The sequence below is a fragment of the Lynx rufus genome, unplaced genomic scaffold (genome assembly GCF_022079265.1).
Source record: "Lynx rufus isolate CCGP_SWC_20201006 ecotype Redwood Valley unplaced genomic scaffold, mLynRuf1.p SCAF_2, whole genome shotgun sequence".
Lineage (NCBI taxonomy): Eukaryota > Metazoa > Chordata > Mammalia > Carnivora > Felidae > Lynx > Lynx rufus.
The window spans coordinates 4,321,547-4,339,351 of record NW_025814834.1 but is presented as its reverse complement, the minus strand read 5'-3'; the positions used below and the strand labels follow the sequence as shown (position 1 = coordinate 4,339,351).

Sequence of the window (17,805 nt, the reverse complement as noted above, 5' to 3'; positions counted from 1 at the left end):
TTGACGTGCATCCCACGCGGTCTAACTTGTGTTTGCCTGCCCTGTCATTACCCCCTTGGCCTCGTCCCCACTCCAGCCCTCGCAGCCCTGCCTCTCCCTGGTCCGCCGCTGGCCAGGCTCTCTTTCTAGAGCTTCCCAAAAAGGCGCCTCCCGCTGTGACGACAAAGGTCCCGCAGCCCGGGATGAAAGCTGCAAATTTTGTGTCTGGAAAGTGATGGCCTACCTCTGTGCTTGAAGTAATTATGGCAGGGGTAGCATGTGCCACACAATGTCGCAAGGATTCCATATGTATTCATCCGTGTTATCCTGCCTGCGAGGTAGGGGCTATGAATAGCATTTTAAGATGAGGAAACGGAAGCACAGAGAGGTTAAGTGAGTGGCTCAAGGTCACACAGCATGTAAGTGCCATAGCTGGGATTTGCACCCATGCTGCTTGGCTCTATAACCTCTACTCCTGCATACATGGGTAATGTAAGTGTACATCATCGATAACGTCACATAATAAGACCAAAAGGTAGTGGCTGTGTCTACCACATTCCCGGCCTGGCTCACCCTGCTGAGGATGGGGATCATCCCAAGCCCCCAAGACCTCTTCTCTTACTCATCCCTTCTGATTGTGTGTTGGCTTGAATAGCGGGGTAAGGCTACCTAATTTATACTCTTCCAGATTCCCTATTATTATCATAATCGTGACATGTGGAGATCCAAACCCCAAATCTGAATGTATTAGAATAAATAAAATTATTAGAATAATAAAATTAACTACCCTGCACGTGCTCAAGAGCCATGTGCGGCTTGCGGCCACCGCCCTGGAACGCGGGGATCCAGGCCGTCTCCAGCACTGCAGGAGGGCCGGCGGGACAGCGCTGGTCTCGAGGGACCCAAGGTGCGTTCTGTCCTTCATCACGAAAGTCACGGGTGGACGCAAAGCAGAGTGCTTATCTCACAGCCGTTGAGGGCTGTGGTCGGCTGAGTCACGGTTCCCAAAGATACTGGGTCCTGATCCCTGAAGCCTGTGAATGTTATCTTATAGCGAAAAAGGGGCTCCGTAAGTGTGACTGAATCAAGGATGTGAGACAGGGAGATGATCCCAGCTACGCAATCAAAGGTGTTCTCAGGACAGAGGAGCGCGGGGAGATTACGCACCCGGGGGAGAGGTGGGGGCGGTGAGATGGCACAGCAGAGAAGGGACGGAGCCACAAGCCAAGAAATGCCAGCCGCCTCCAGAGGCAGCAAGGGAGGCTGAGAAACAGACTCTCCCTGGGGCTTCCGGATGGCGCACCGCGCACCCCTTGATTTCACACGTCCGATTTCCAGAAGCGGGAGAAAATAAACTCGTACCGGTTTAAGCCACCGTGGTTGTGATCATTTGCCACAGAAGCAATGGCAGGTTCATGCAAGGGTTAAATGAGTTAGTGTGTAAAGTATTGAGAATTCCCAATACTGAACAGACGCTCGATAACTGGCAGCCTCTGTTTGTTGTTATTATCATTTCAGATGAATAACACACCTTAGGTACCCAGTCACCAAACGGTTCTAATTACAAGGGAGGCCAGTGGTGCGTTAGGGCAAGGAGCGCTCACAAGGGCAAGGGCTCTGGGGGCAGGACTGAGGGTTAGGTGGAGGAAGCCGTGTTCCCTGGATGAACAACCAAAGCACCCGCCAGCTGAGCCCGTGTTTCCAAGATTGCGATATTTGCCAAAAACTGCCATTTCGAATGGTTCAGCCTGCACAGAGGACTATAAACACAACTGGCTCTGTTTCCAGAAGATTCTCGGCTCCTGGAGCCCAAGTGTGAAGCGAAGGGAAACACAGCACAGGAGCGGGCATCAAGGTGAACCCTCCCCCCTGCTTCACCGGGAGGGGAAGGAGCCAAAAGAGTAACTGTGGGGGATGGGGAGACAGTAGTAGCCACGTTGTTCCCATGACTCCGTATCCAAGAAAATCCAAGAGAGTCAAGCAAAGGGCTGCTGGAAATAACCTGAGAGTTCACTTAGCTAATGGTGCAAATTACATAAAATATACGACTAACAGCACGGAGAACACAGTGAGTAATATTGTAACAACGCTGGGTGGTGACAGATGGGGACCGCACCTGTGGCGAGCGCTGTATAATGTACAGACTTGTGGCATCGCTGTGTTGCACAGCAAACTAACATAGCGTTCTATGTCCACCGTACTTCAGTAATAAAACAATAAATCAGTAAGCAAAATATACAACTAATAACAGTAGAAAATACTACTTGGAGAAAATCTTATGAAATACAAAAACACCAAAAAAATCCGTAACTCTGGGGCCCCGGTATTGCCTCTGTGCTGCCTCATTAACCCCCACAACAACCCCAGGCAGCAGGGGTGGTGACCGCCTCGTGCAGGTGGCCAGGGTGGGGCTCAGGGGCGCCCGGGGCACAGAAAGTGAGCAGTGGGATCTTTCTGTCTTTCTTTCTTTTTTTTTTTTTTTTTTAACATTTATTTGTTATTGAGAGGCAGACAGAACACGAGCAGGGGAGGGGCAGAGAGAGAGGGAGACACAGAATCCGAAGCAGGCTCCAGGCTCCGAGCTGTTGGCACAGAGCCCGACGCGGGGCTCGAACCCACGAACCGTGAGATCATGACCTGAGCCGAAGTCGGTCGCTTAACCGACTGAGCCACTCAGGCGCCCCTATGAGCAGTGGGTTCTTAAGGCTGCATTATTTATCGTTTCTCTCCTTCCCCGTCTTTCCTCCTCTCTCTTTCTAGCTTTCTTACAGGCCAGCTAAAAAAATCAAAGGCAAATGGTAACTCAGAAGTCATTATTGCAATAATGTATCCAAAACAGCTTTAGTATCAGTAACACACATGACTACATTTTAGAAAATCACTTAAAAAGATGATGTCACAGAGAGAAACGGATACGAGTCAGGGGGGTTCACAGAGAGGATGCTGCTGAGAAAACCCCAGTTTTCAACCCCACCCCACCCCCCACCCCCATTAATGACACAGGTGCAAATGGAAAGATTACCAAGAGCACTTTTCTTTCATCAATTTGACAAAAGATTAAAAAGGTAATAATCTATGCATTCACTAGTGTGCCCACCTCACAGAAGGCTAACCAAGCACTAAAAACATCTTCTGGGGGCGCCTGGGTGGCGCAGTCGGTTAAGCGTCCGACTTCAGCCGGGTCACGATCTCGCGGTCCGTGCGTTCGAGCCCCGCGTCGGGCTCTGGGCTGACGGCTCAGAGCCTGGAGCCTGTTTCCGATTCTGTGTCTCCCTCTCTCTCTGCCCCTCCCCCGTTCATGCTCTGTCTCTCTCTGTCCCAAAAATAAATAACGTTGGAAAAAAAAAAAATTAAAAAAAAATAAAAATAAAAACATCTTCTGGCAAATATCTTAAGGACGTGGGAAAACCCAATGTTCCCTTTTAAAAAATTTAAAAAGATTCGTAAAATTGAAATTAAGTCCACGTGTGAGAGAAAAAGACGCAAGGAGATTTAGGGAGAACTTTTACAGTGGCGACCTTGGCGAGCTGGGATCAGGAACAATCTTAATCTTCCTCTTTAAGCCCCTCCCCACCTCGCACATTTTCTACACAAGCATGTGTCACTTTTAACGTTGGAAAAACAGGATTCCTTTAAAGTAATGTGAAAACTGAGTGAAAAAACAGATCCTAGTATAACTTGGCAGCTGTAAGTATTGATGAAATGAGCTCCGAATACGTATTCCAAATCGTGGGCGTATATATAAACCGTAACTTCTGGTAATTTTTCAAGTTGTCATTTTGTGTCCTGTTGGAATTTTGCTTGGGGATGGGTCATGTTTCATGTTTCAAAAGACAATATTTGCTTTTTATTTGTCTTTGATTTAAAAAAGCAAGGAAAAGGATTTTTATCAAAGTCAATCAGTTAAATGTAATCCGATTAGGAAAATAAATTTGCCCTTGACCTTACGTTACTTCAAAAAGAGGAGTCTTTATGTCTTTGGGAGTGATGCTCCCCATACCCGTGGGACCCTAACTCGGTCTCCAAACTGTCAGGCCAGTGACACCCGGGTGAACTGCTCTCAAGGACTGGCCAGTGAGGGCTGGGTCTCCAGAGGAGCCCCTGTCCCTGGGAACAATGGAAGGGCCCTTCCCCCCTTTATTTATTAAAAAAAAAAAGGGATTCTGATTAAAAAAATTTTTTTAACGTTTATCTATTTTTGAGACAGAGAGAGAGCATGAACGGTGGAGGGTCAGAGACAGAGGGAGACACAGAATCTGAAACAGGCTCCAGGCTCTGAGCTGTCGGCACAGAGCCCGACGCGGGGCTCGAACTCACGGACCCTGAGATCACGACCTGGGCCGAAGTCGGACCCTTAACCGACTGAGTCACCCAGGCGCCCCAAAAGGATTCTAATTATAAACCAACATGATATCACCCAAAGACTCAATTCTTCTGAAGTTATGCCTTTCTACCCAAATGTGCACAATGGCACAGAACCATCCCAAGTGTAGTTGCTCCGGGCACAATTGTGTAATTGGCCAAGCACGGAGCCCGGCGATCCCATCACCTGCACAATTCACCTCTTCCACGTGGAATTCATACACCGCTCCCTGCTCAGCGCCAGGCAGGTCCTGACGGGGCTCGCCCGGTGGTTGGTGGAGGGGCATGTGAGCGAGCAGGTGGTCACAGGACGGGAGAAGCAGTAATGACCTGACGTCCAGGTCTCGGCGCCCCGCGTCTCTAAACGGCCCCTCGAAGTAGGTGTGAGTCTTGTCCTCATATCACAGATGAGGAAACTGACCCACGGAGACGAGGACTCAAGGCTGCACAGCCATCTCCAGTCTGTGTTCTTAGTCGTCCTGCCAGCCGTCAGGGGCGGGGATGGTGGGTGTGGGGCTAAGCAGAGCTCAAGCAGGAGACAAGGAGGAACTTTGAAGGGAGACCCCTCAGGGAGGGTTTCGTGGAGTCTCGGCCCAAAGGAGAAGCTAGTGAGGCAGAGGGGAAGGGCGGGAGGAAGCAGGAGAAGGTGCATGAGTGGGGACACCGCCTGAGTCCTTGAGGCTCACCCTTTAAGGGTCTCCATGAAGGAGGGGGGCCAACGTGGAGATCCCAGCAGGTGGCTGAAGAGAATCTGGGAACATCTGAGTGGTGCCTGTCTTCCCTCCCCGGGCAGCTTGGTTGGAGGGGGTTGGAGGGGGTTGGATGGCAGCGAGGAGGAGGGGCCTCGGTGGGTGAGGGGCCTCGGTGGGTGAGGGTCCGAAGGAGCCTGTCCGGGCCCTGAGGCTTGGGCAGGACACCACTCGTGCTCCGGGGGGACACGGAGTTCCCAAGAGAAGCGGCATCCCAGCGAGGCCACGCTCAGAAATGAGAGGCCAGGATTGCAGGTGCCTAGCGATCGGGGGTGCGTGGCAGAAACCACAGGCTGCGGAAGGAAGTCCCGGGGACCAAGTGGGTGGTCATTCCTCGTTGGACCAGATGACTACGCTGCAAGCCTATGGGACAGGTGACAGCGCTGACCATAGCATGTGCCCAGATGCTGTCACACTCGTCCGGCCCCTAACTGTCAGCATGAGGGTTGAGCTTCCCTTCGTGGTCAGGTGCCCTAAGGGGAAGAGAAGTGGGAAAGCATTCTTGATAGGCATTTGGACGGGCTCCAAATGTACTCAAAACAGCCCGAAAGACGCTCTGTTAAACCGGAAGGCTCGGAGTCACCCACAACCGGCAAATTTAAGCTTTTCTTAGACTGTGTGCAGGAGACGGGGCGGTCCGAGGGCGAGGTTAGAGACGGGAATACTGGGCTTTGCTATTTGGAGAACAGAAAAACATGCCTTTTTTAAGGACTGAAAACACTGGTATCTCTGCTGATGGAATGCCATTACATTTTTAACAGCTTTACTGACGTATAATTGATACATGACAAACTGTCCCTTAAGCGTACAGTTTGAGAGGTCTGGGCTCTACATATGCCCATGAAACCATCACCAGAATGGAGAGTAAGGAGGGAGCCCGATAAAGAAAGGAGAGCATAGGTGCACATATATGCCACCCTCTGTTAATAGCTGTATTCACTTCTTTATGATCATTACTGGCACAGAATTAACACAGCCTCGAACTCCGCACTTTAAATATGCTTTCACTGAAAATGCCCCAGTTTGCTATAACGTAGCCTTGGTCAATAAGGTATAAAAAGACAAGTTCACAAATTTATTCAATTTTGAATTTTTAAAATCATCAGCATTTTCAAATTGTATTTCTATTCATTTTTGAGAGACAGACAGAGTGTGAGTGGGAGAGGGGCAGAGAGAGAGAGAGAGAGGGAGACACAGAATCCGAAGCCGGCTCCAGGCTCCGGGCTGTCAGCACAGAGCCTGACGCGGGGCTCGAACCCACGAACTGTGAGATCATGACCTGAGCTGAAGTCGGCTGCTTAACTGAGTGAGACACCCAGGCTCCCCAAATTGTATTTCTATAATAAAGGACAGAGCTTCGCAATCAAAATCAATTAATTGCTTCCTTTGTTTTAAAAAATGCTTGGGGCGCCTGGGTGGCTCAGGCGGTTAAGTGTCCAACTTTGGCTCAGGTCATGATCTCACGGTTCACGAGTTCGAGCCCCGGTCAGGCTCTGTGCTGACAGCTCGGAGCTTGGAGCTTGCTTTGGATTCTGTGTCTCCCTCTCTCTCTGCCCCTCCCTAGCTCACGCTTACACACACTCTCTCTCTCTCTCTCTCTCTCTGTCAAAAATAAATAAACCTTAAAAAATATATAAAAAATTAAAAAAATGCTTTATTTTTGAGGGAGAGAGTGCGAGTGGGGGAGGGGCAGAGAGGGAGGGACAGAGGATCTGAAGTGGGCTCTGTGCCGAGGTCAATGAGCCCAACGTGGGGCTCAAACTTACAAACTGCAAAATCATGACCTGAGCCGAAGTTGGACACTCAGCTGACTGAGCCACCCAGGCGCCTCGAGCATTAAAATAATTTTAAGAATTATTTATTTATTTTGAGGGAGATAGAGAGTTAGGGAGGGAGAGAAGGAGGGAGGGGCAGAGAGAGAGAGACAGGGAGGGAGAATCTCAAGCAGGCTCCGTACTGTCAGTGCAGAGCCCAATGAGGGGCTTGAACTCACGAAACAGGAGATCATGACCTGAGCTGAAGTTAAGAGTCGGATGCTTAAGTGACTGAGCCATCCAGGCACCCCACTGAATTGCTTTCTTTAAAAAAACTTTTTTAAAGTTTTTAAATTTATTTTGAGACAGAGAGAGGGAGAGAGAGCGAGAGAGAGAGAGAGAGAGGCACAGAGAGATAGGAGAGGGAGAGGATCCCAAGCAGGCTCCGCACTGTCAGCACAGACCTTGACACGGGGCTCGAACTCACAAATCATGAGATCGTTACCTGGGCCAAAGTGAAGAGTTGGACGCTTAACTGGCCGGGCCATTCAGGCGCCCCTGAATTGCTTTCTTTGAAGAAAGTTTGTTATGAAATTTAAGTGTTGAGGAAACTATCAGAATGCCATACAAATGTAACACAAGTAGTTTACGACGGCCGCGTATCTCTAGACCTTGATGTACGTGTGATATCTGGTGCCGCAGAACATGTTACGTCAGAACTTAGATGCGCGTTTATGTCGTCGCTGTTTCTGTGGGGAGGGGACCAGACGTGGCTGCCCTGGGTGCCTCTGCCTCCAGGTCTGCCACCAGGCTGCAAACCACGGGTGTGGTCTCATCTGAAGGCTCTCTGGGGGAGAATCCACGTCCACGGTCATCACGTGGCTGTGACGGAAGTTGGTTCTTCCCCGGCTGCTGGATCGAGGCCCTGCGTTCCTTCCCGTGTGGGACTAGCACACAACGTGGCCGCTGACTTCTCTCAGGGCAGCGAGGGAGAGAGCCAGAGAGAGGGCAAGAGAGGCAGGCAGGAAGGCAGTGACACCCCATCACTGTGGCTCTGTTCTTCCTTCAGAAGCGAGTTACAGGTCTACATCACAGTCAAGGGAAGGACATTATGGCAACAAGAGGTGAAGTCGCTGGAGGTCATCTCAGAGGCGGAGACATAAATACCTTTTAACGGGATTCTCTATTGTCAACAAAGTCTCCGGTTCTGAGAAGCCAACCAAAGTTGGTGTCTGAGCGTCTCTGAACCCGGTACGATGCGGCACAGCTCCCCGTAAAGGAAACAAACGGCCAAGTCTGGCCTCCGCGGCTCCTGGGACGGAGCACTACAATCTGCCCTCTTTTTCTCCACCCCCACCCCCCGCCTTGAAATAAAACAGATTTTAAAACTGCTCGAATTAGGCTGCCTGCAACGTGTTTGTTCCGCTGTGTGGAAACTTCTGTGCTCCACGAGTGTCTGTCCTAGCCACGTGTGATTCTCTAAAAACGAATACGTTTCAAAAACCCTCTTTCGTAAAGCAAGCTTTAAGTCAGTTAACGTTTCACGCAAGGGCATTAAAGAGGACCCTTCACGCAGACCCTGGGGCCTGGTCCCCAGAGCTGCTACCCACCCAGCATTTCAAGGAGGCCTAGGGCCCCGGTGTCAGGTCACCGATGCAGCAGTTGCCTCACAGAATTCTGACAGAGAAGGGCTGTGACTGAGAATCCCAAGCTCATACAAGGAGACGGGCTGGCCAGATCCCAGGACCTGCTTGTGACTGGATCCCTCGGCTTCCAGCCAGACGTGGCCCAGGAAGTCCACCAACGTGGGGCTGTGTCATCTACCCATGACGTTCAATTCCATGTGGTCACAAAAGTACCATATGGACCTTATTAAAAAAACAAAACAAAACCCAAAACACCAGCACAAAAAGCAATCTCATTAAAAGAAAAAAAAGTTCGTTCCTGAATTCTTAGCCCTGACATTCCACTTTCTAAAATGAAGCTTAAAACTCCATGAATCAGGGGGGGCCTGGGAGGCTCAGTCGGTTAACTGTCCAACTCTTGGTTTCAGCTCAGGTCGTGATCTCAGGGTTTGTGGGTTCGAGCCCTGCATGCTGACAGCATAGCGCCTGCGTGGGATTTTTCTCTCTCCCTCTCTCTCTGCCCCTTCTCTGCTCTGTCTCTCAAAATAAATAAACTTAAAAAAAAAAAAACCCATGAGTCTATCTACAAGGACATGCTTCTGTGCTTAAAAACATACAAGAACCTCAACCCCTACAGAAGAGACCATCGGGACACATCCCCGGGCCGCTCGCGCTTACCTGCATTCGATGAACCAATGCCGAATCTGGTCTTGAAGGTTCTCCTTGATATCTGGACCTTCTATTAATTTCAGATCATCCTTGATTGTGACCAAGGCTTCTCTGTATTTCTCTTCATGCTTTATCTGCACCTCATTCCTCAGGGAGGTCACCTTTTCAGCCTGGATTATGGTGGCACTGACTTCATTAAACAGGGGCGGTGGATTCTGAAAACACAAGATCATAAAGGTTCTCATGCCAAAGAACACCAGACACTCGTGAAATATATTGATGTCTCTGGTGGCGTCTTATCAAGGCATACAAGACAGGCACACAGAACGAAAGAATCATGGCTGGCGGGCGGGTCTTAAGAAGTGATTCACCACCGTGGGGAGGAAAGATGGGGATCACTCCATACCATCTGGCAGCTGGGGGGCGGTTAGCTGGAAAGAAAGCATATTCAATAAATACGACAAAAAACTGTTCACACTATGGAAAGTCACATGTCTCCAAATCTTGGTTAATGGGACAGCAAGGATTATAGAGGAAGAAAGTATTTGAAGCAAGTGGAAAGTTTGGGTGCTCCAATTGCAAGAAAACCTACCCCCAAACCAACTCTGCAAGCATCCCTTCCGTTGTTAAAGACCTCCCAGGGAGGAAATTCTCAGCTGACTCTGGACATTCACCCGGATATTACATCTTGTTGGTACAATGTTCTACCTTAAAATCTGCTGGTTAGCAAGTCAACAGAAGTCCGGCTAGGGAGTACCAATCAAATGCTCAGCACTGCTCCAACATCTGTGGGGTGGTGGTGAGAGAAAATACACAATCACCTTGAGGGGAGCCTGGCTGGCTCAGTCCATAGGGGATGTGACTCCTGATCTCAGGGTCGTGAGTTCAAGCATCTCGTTGGGTGCAGCACTTACGTAAAAAAAACCAAATCACTTTGAGACACAATTCCTGTTCTTTAGGATCCTCTAAAATGGAATTGGCAAGACAGGAGTAATGGATGACACGGTAGGGAACAATGCCAGCCGACCTAACGACGTTTTGCAACATGGGTTTGGATGGAAGTTTCGGACCAAAAAGGGACTTGGAGAAGGAAGACGCCACAGGGCAGTTGTACCTGGAATCATATCCCTGAAGCTCTGCTTCCTTCACAGATAGAGGATCTGAGCTCTAAGCAGTTCAGAGAGTCAGCCCAGGCCAGAGAGCAGATAAAGGGCACACTCAGTGGTCAGCTGGAGCCAGCCCACGACGGCTCATGAGATCCAACTGACCCATTTTCTAGAATTTTGCAAGCTGGCTGTTAAATGCTTTGTTCATTGTGAGCATTTTAGAATGCTAATTTCTATAAACTTACAATTAAGTAAATTATGTTACGAAGTCCTCAATACTCAAAACTCATCACTTCCTAATGATCTGACTGGGTGTTACTATATCATCTGCGCTCTCGGCATTGTGTATATCTGCCCTAGCTCCACGGTGAAAACATTACCTGAAGCGTGCCACGGCACCCATCTTCCCAACTGCGTTGTATCGGTTAGCGGCTTGAATGGGCGACGGGGATATTTACACTGTGGAAATGAGCAAATGCTCCCGAAGTTGAAGCAGAAGTTGCTCTGATTTGTCTGTTTACTCTTTTTTCTTGTGTTCTGTTTTCATTTTGCTGAAACACGCCCATGAGCCGTGAATCTGCTAAGTCCTTGCACTTTGGAGGTGTTTCCTGGGGTCCCTCCCACCTTTGGCAGTGTCCTTGGAGGAAACTTCCAGCACGCAGAGCCGCCCGTGACTGGCTTGTCGGACACGGATGTTCCTCGTACATAAGCTCTTCTCCCTCCTGCTTTACCTTTGGAGCTCTGAACGTTTATCAAAATGCGCCCAGGCGTGGACACTTACTCATTCATCACACTCTCCATTTGGTGGGTCTATTCACTATAAAAAGTTGTGTCTTCGACTCTGAAAATTTCCCTGCTATTATTGCCTCTTCCCCCATTTCTCTCTCTGCAATAAATGTTAGATAAAATTGCCAGGCCACCAGATTTATCTTCTGCTAGGCTGAACTTTTCTCCTGTATGTTCCATTTCTCCTTTATCTATTTGCGCTGTGTTATAGGAGGTTTCCTGAACATTATCTTCCAGAACGAATTTGATTTTCAGTTATGTCCATTGATTAATTTGGATTTATTTATAATTTTTTAAAAAGTTTACTTATTTAGAGAGAGAGAGCATCAGGGGAGGGAGGGAGGGAGGGAGAGAGAGGGAGAGAGGAGAGAGAGAAGTAGAGAGAGAGAATCCCAAGCAGGCTCCAGGCTGTCAGCACAGAGCCGGACATGGGGCTCGAACGCACGAACCGTGAGATCATGACCTTAGCCAAAGTTGGATGCTTAACCGATGGAGCCACCCAGATGTCCCTGGGGAAGTTCTTTTAGAGGCAACATATCCTCAAATCTACTGGTGACTTATTTATCCACATTTTCTTTTTTTCTTCAAAATCCTGGAGAGCTTAAAACAAACAAAAAAAACAGATTCCCAGTTTAATCCTGGGAGTGAGGAAGAATCAAGAAACTAGTAGTTTTGGAAAATCTTCAGGTGATTCTGATAACTATCCAGGCCAGGGTTTGGTAACCTGTAGCCCGCAGGTCAAACCTGGCTCAAATGCATGTTTTTGTGAGTAAAGTTATCCTGGATCACAGCCGAGCCCATTTATTTACATATTGTCTGTGGCTGCTTTCGTACTACAAGGACAATGTTAGATGGTTTGTGGCAGAGATTGTCTGGCCTGCAAAGCCTAAAATGATGACAGAGAAGGAGGAGGGGGAGGAGGAGGAGGGGGAGGGGAAGGATGAGGAAGGGCTGTTTAAAAGAAGCATCACAGAAGACGACGCACGTATCATTTCCTGAATGAGTACACCCTCACTCTACAGAAGGAATCCCTCAACCCTTACAATAATCCGGCCAGGCGGGTATTTTTATCATATAAGAAACGAACCACAGAGGCTAATTAACTTTCCCAAATTCACACAGCTGGCAAATGGGAGAGGTAGGAAACAAGCAATCCCTGGCTTGTCTGACCCAAAGTCATGGTATGGGGTTTGGGACAGAAGCCTGGATGTAAGTTGAGGCTCAGCCATTTGCTGCCTCTAGGAGTTTGTAAAAGGCATTGACACTGTTAAGGTTTAGTTTCCTCCTCTTTAATGGCAACAGTACCACACTGCGAAGACTGAGTGAAGCGCTCTATGTGAGATCCTGCTACAGCACCTGGCATCACGTGAGCCCTCGGTGCATTTACTGTGGCCGCCGCCATGTCAGCAGGTGCACCGACGTCTAAGTGTGTGAAACCCAGGAGTGCTAGGGGGCTACCATATAAAGAAAATTTCAGGGGTAAGAGAAAAACATCGAAGTTCATTTCAGAAGCTTCGAAACAAATACAGGATAAAATTCAAACACAGAACAAAATTTCGCCTTGTTTACAAAAGACATTAACAACATTACAAATTTAAATTAATTAGTTGGAAAAACATAATCTTAAACACTCAATTGATGCTATATACTAAAACAAGCTCCAAATGGGTGAAATAGTTAATTGTAACACGTATGCACATAAGTGTGCATGCATGTGCACACACACACACACACACACACACACACAATCTCTGAGAAATACCTGTGAACCTCTGGGAGTGATTTGTCAACTAGAAATACAATCAAGATGCTGTTAGAATACAGCACCCACTTAACACAAAGTCAGTGAAAAAAGATGAAAAAAATTACACATATAACACTTTAAAAATATGCATTGAAAAGTCTAAGGAAATAATCCAATTGTCTGAGTTAAGTATAATGAAAACACACTTTTATGGTAGGAAAAAAAAAAACCCAAAACCACTTTATAAGTGAATCTAGAATGAAAATCACAGGATCACTTTAAAGAACAACGTTGAAAACAAATGATCTAAATTTCCTTGCTATGCATGTGCTCAAATGCCTGACTCTACATTCTGTATCTTGTGCCAAAACAGATAGAAATTTCCTTTATTTAATCATTTTAAAAAGTACCCAATTCTTGTATTTTCCAGGTGATATTTTTTATTCCTAGTATGTACATTTTCAATGTATGAAGTAGAATCTTACAATTCACATATTTTTACCTGATCTCTTCAATGACTATTAAAAAAAATTTTTTTTAATGTTTATTTATTTCTGAGAGAGACAGAGACAGAATGCGAGTGGGTTAGGGGCAGAGAGAGAGGGAGACACAGAATCCGAAGCAGGCTCCAGGCTCCGAGCTGTCAGCACAGAGCCGGACGTGGGGCTTGAACCCACGAGCTGTGAGATCATGACCTGAGCCGAAGTCAGACGCTCAACCGACTGAGCCACCCAGGTGCCCCACTTCAATGACTATTTTAAGTTCACGGTGTCCGTGAAGAGGTCAAAATAGATCTGTACCCCAATTTTTTTTTGTCTGCGATGAATGTGTAAAATTGTTTCGAAGTCTTGCGTTAATTTTCTGATTCTCTATCAGCCAATCATAGGGTCTTGCTTCACCCTCCCTTACATTGTTCTTATGGTAATTTACAGCAGATTTCTTTCATAGATGTACACATGCAAAATATATTTTTAGCTCGTCTTTTTCCCTTTTGTCTCTAAAAATGAAACATTGAGGAGGTGACTCTGATTTGGGTCTTGGCAATAGCTCCAGAACTCTGCGAAGCGTTCAGCCAACTTCCTTACACTTGCATGATCTTTGAGCAAAGCAGAGAAATTTCTCAGCTCTCACTGGAGTTTTGCAACAACCCCAGTGGTATGCACTCCGTCCTGAGCGTTCTTCCTCTACGTTCCCTGACTGGCGTCCACGTCTATTTTGGAGGCAGATACGAGGAAGTGACTATCCCACTGAACAGACGAGGACCCTGAGGATCATACCTAAGTGGCTCTCCCAAGTCGTTCTACATTAACGAAGAAGCTGGTAGTAGGGTTTCCCGATTCCTTCCGTTCTGTGTTCCTCCCGTGACACCATGCTGTGCCGTTAATACGTGTGTATTCATGCATGTTTCTTGATATAGACTTTCTCTGACGAAAAATACATTTGGGGTCATTTGCAGCTTCTTTCTCTAGTTGCTTTTGAATTTAAAGGTTATAATATATTTAGGTCCTATGTTAATGAGCAGCTTTTCCTTTGGGCTAAGATATCTTTTCCTCGTTAGCAACTTTGGTCATATGGAATTCAAATTTGTTAACTCACCGCATAAACAGCAACTCATTTAAAAATAAATTACAAATATTAAAGGGAAATAGAGAACATGATAATATAGTATATATTGAAATACATCAGCTGTAGAATAATGCATCTTAATGAAGGCTTCCCATGTGAATAAACCATTATATTTACAAGCTTTCCACAGTTAATGACCCGGAACCGCATAGCGAAACCTACGTTTATAGCAAGGTCCTCTGTCAGCAAAAATATACATATTAATAATTGATGTTGCCGTAAACATAGGACATCTGATGATGCTTCCCGGGTTTGCGGGGAAATAGGACTCCACGGTCCATTAACTTAAAATGCTTATCTAATGTTTGATGGGCTTTGTCTTTAAAAATCCTTGTTCAAATTAGTCAGATAAAATGGACATTTGTCCACATGAAAATCTGTTCAATTTATCAGTCACAAATACACTTGCAGATAAGTGATTTAATGCTGGCAACTTTCTCCAGAAGCTCATTGTCTTGGGGGGGGGGGGTTGCGTCTTTATGGTGCTTTGTTGTCACTGAAGGCGAAGCTGGAACGGGTCTGGAGGAGGGAAAAAGTCCACTCTGGGCAAATGACCATCCCGTGAAATCTCTTGCTGTCATCAGTGCAGAGATCAATTAGCTCCAGAGCCTTCTGATCGCAGCGTGTGCTGGTGTTCATTAGGAAGCATCTAGAGGCGGGCTCAGTGGGCTCCCTGCTCCCGCCTCACGCTGTGGAGGAAACAGCTCTTCAGTTGATCCATTTCAAGATGGGGTGTGCGCGTGCGTGCGTGCGTGTATGCTCCTTAGTTTATGAAAACAAGCCATTTTGTTCCGTCATTTCGTTCCAGAGTAACAGACCTATATTTATATGTGTGTGTTTATACAAATACACCTACTTAAAAAAGAGGAACCCAGCAGAAGAAGTGGAATAAAATTGTAAGCAGACCCATAGCCAACGGTAGTCTCCTGCCCTCTGCCCAGAGTAGTTATGGTAAGGCCTTATTTTAGGATGCCGCAATTTTAGTGCGTGCAAAACTATTAGATAATGAAAAATTTTCTAGCTCGTTAAGCCTAACTTCTAAAAATTGTTTCGTAGATTTAAGATTTGCTTCCTTAGGAGCTGGGCTAGGACAGTCACGTTGAGTTTACAACTGATAAGTGATAGAAGCTTACTCAGCCACATTTGTGTCCTACTTTCTTTGAAATATATATATATTTTTTTCTTGAGAGAGAGAGACAGAGACAGAGAGAGAGAGAGAGAGCTCAGGTTGGGGAGAGGAGCAGAGAGAGAGAAAGAGAGGGAATCTCAAGCAGGCTTCATGCTCAGCATAGAGCCCGACTCAGGGCTCAATCCCACGACCCTGGGATCATGACCTGAGCAGAAATCAAGAGTCAGACGCTCAACTGACCGAACCACCCAGGTGCCCCTCTTTAAATATTTTTAAAATAAACACTTCGATGCCACTTGTAGGTTGTGAGGCACTAGTTTAAGAGGTTTACAAATACTAATTTATTCCTCCTAATAACCTTATGAGTAGGTGGCATTATTATCTTCATTTTATACAGGAGGAAACTGAGGCACTGAAAGGTCAAGAACTTGACCAGGGTCACACAGCCATGAAGCGGCAGTCTGGGGCTTTGGCCCAAGGCGTCTATTTCCGGCATCTCTGCTCCCACCCTCTATGCTCAGCTGTCTCTCCAGTGACAGGTTTCTTCCAGCTTAACCCATTTTGTCTGAAAATGTTAAAAAAAAATTTTTTTTAACATTTACTTATTATTGAGATAGAGAGAGAGAGAGAGAGAGACAAAGCACGAGCAGGGGAGGGGCAGAGAGAGGGGGAGACACAGAATCCGAAGCAGGCTCCAGGCTCTGAGCCGTCAGCACAGAGCCCAACGCGGGGCTCGAACCCGCAAATTGCAAGATCGTGACCTGAGCCGAAGTCGGACACTTAACCGACTGAGCCACCCAGGTGCCCCTGAAAATGTTTTTTTTTTTTTTTAATGGGTACTATAGATCATACTTTAAAAAATGTGCGTTTGTAATTTTGGTAGATACTGCCGATGCTTTCCCACAAAGACGTTGCAAGATTTCCTCTTCGCACAACAGTGTACAAAGCCCATCTTTCCATACTTAACTTAAATAGATAAAAAAAGTTGGGCAGTTTAGTAAGCAATTTAGAATCACGAAGGACGTGAACATCTAAACCCACAATATTAAATCATTTGAAGAAAAGTAACAGCTGGTGCTCACATAGTGCTTACTGTGTGCTCTACGTGAGACACTATCTTAAATGCTTTCCAGAGAGCAGTTTCCTTAGGAATTAACACGAAATCTACGAGTGTGGTGCCATGGCCATTTCCATCCCGCCTATGTGGAAATCATGGCACCCAGAAGTCATGTCACTCCCGGAAGTCCCCACAGCTGGGAAACGGTAGAACCAGATCTGAATGCGGATGGGCGGGCTCCGGAATTCATGGCCTTCACCACTCTACTTGCTACATTAACAGACTGTGTAACAAGCCCAAATCTAAGGTAGTTGAGGATGAACGTTCTGCCCTTGGATGTAGGCTAAGAAATTCTGGGATCGGGGTGCCTGGGCGGCTCAGTTGGTTAAGTGTCCAACTTCGGCTCAGGTCATGATCTCATGGTTTGTGAGTTCAAGCCCCGCGTGGGGCTCTGTGTTGACAGCTCATAGCCTGGAGCCTGCTTCGGATTCTGTGTCCCCCTCTCTCTCTGTTCTGCCTTGCTCCTGCTGTGTCCCCCTCTCTCTCAAAAGTAAATAAACGTTAAAAAAATTAAAAAAAAAAAAAAGAAATCCTGGGATCAGGCTACAAAGGAAGGATAAGAGAATTCTTTTTGTCATGTAATTTCTGATGATCTGGGGACATGGAACAAGAATAAAGCAGAATTAAAACAGTAACAACTTAATATCAAACGAAAGGTTTCTGAGTAGGTAGGCTGTAAATCCCATTTAACAGAAAATGGTGCCCTCCCTCAAGCTCTGATCTCTCTGCCCAGCCTAAGAGCCTTTTGCATACACCTGACCCAGGGTCACTGCTTTTCCTGGGTTGCAAACTTTTTTCTGGTGCATCACATACAGTGCGTGTGGCTTGTGGGGGCAGCACTTGCTGCCTTAGGGGACTGTCACAATTCTCCCCCCGCAGCTACATGGGGTGGTTGCAGATCAGAGTCAGACCGCGTGCGCTGCTCCAACTCCATCACTTTCTGAGATCCTACTTTCAACAGACTAATTTCAAGTTCATTAATCTGAGTAGCAAATAACAAAGGCCAGGAGAGTGTGTATTTTGAAATTAGTGGCATGGGTATTTTCTGCAACAGTATATTTTGGAATATACTGTGTTTCATTACGTAGACAAGTTATCACACTTCTTCAGATTCAGTTATCGCGACAACGTACTATACTTTTCCAAGATGATTCACGTT

General features: G+C 46.8%; 1 protein-coding gene across 1 annotated transcript in view; it reads right to left on the bottom strand.

Annotated features, from left to right (window-relative positions):
* The window catches only part of IQCA1 (IQ motif containing with AAA domain 1), a 153,879-nt gene that overhangs the window by 109,679 nt on the left and 26,395 nt on the right, over positions 1–17,805 (bottom strand). The window contains exon 6 of the mRNA XM_047085902.1: positions 9,148–9,353. Coding sequence (XP_046941858.1) covers positions 9,148–9,353 — 206 coding nt within the window. The remainder of the gene's footprint in view (positions 1–9,147; positions 9,354–17,805) is intronic.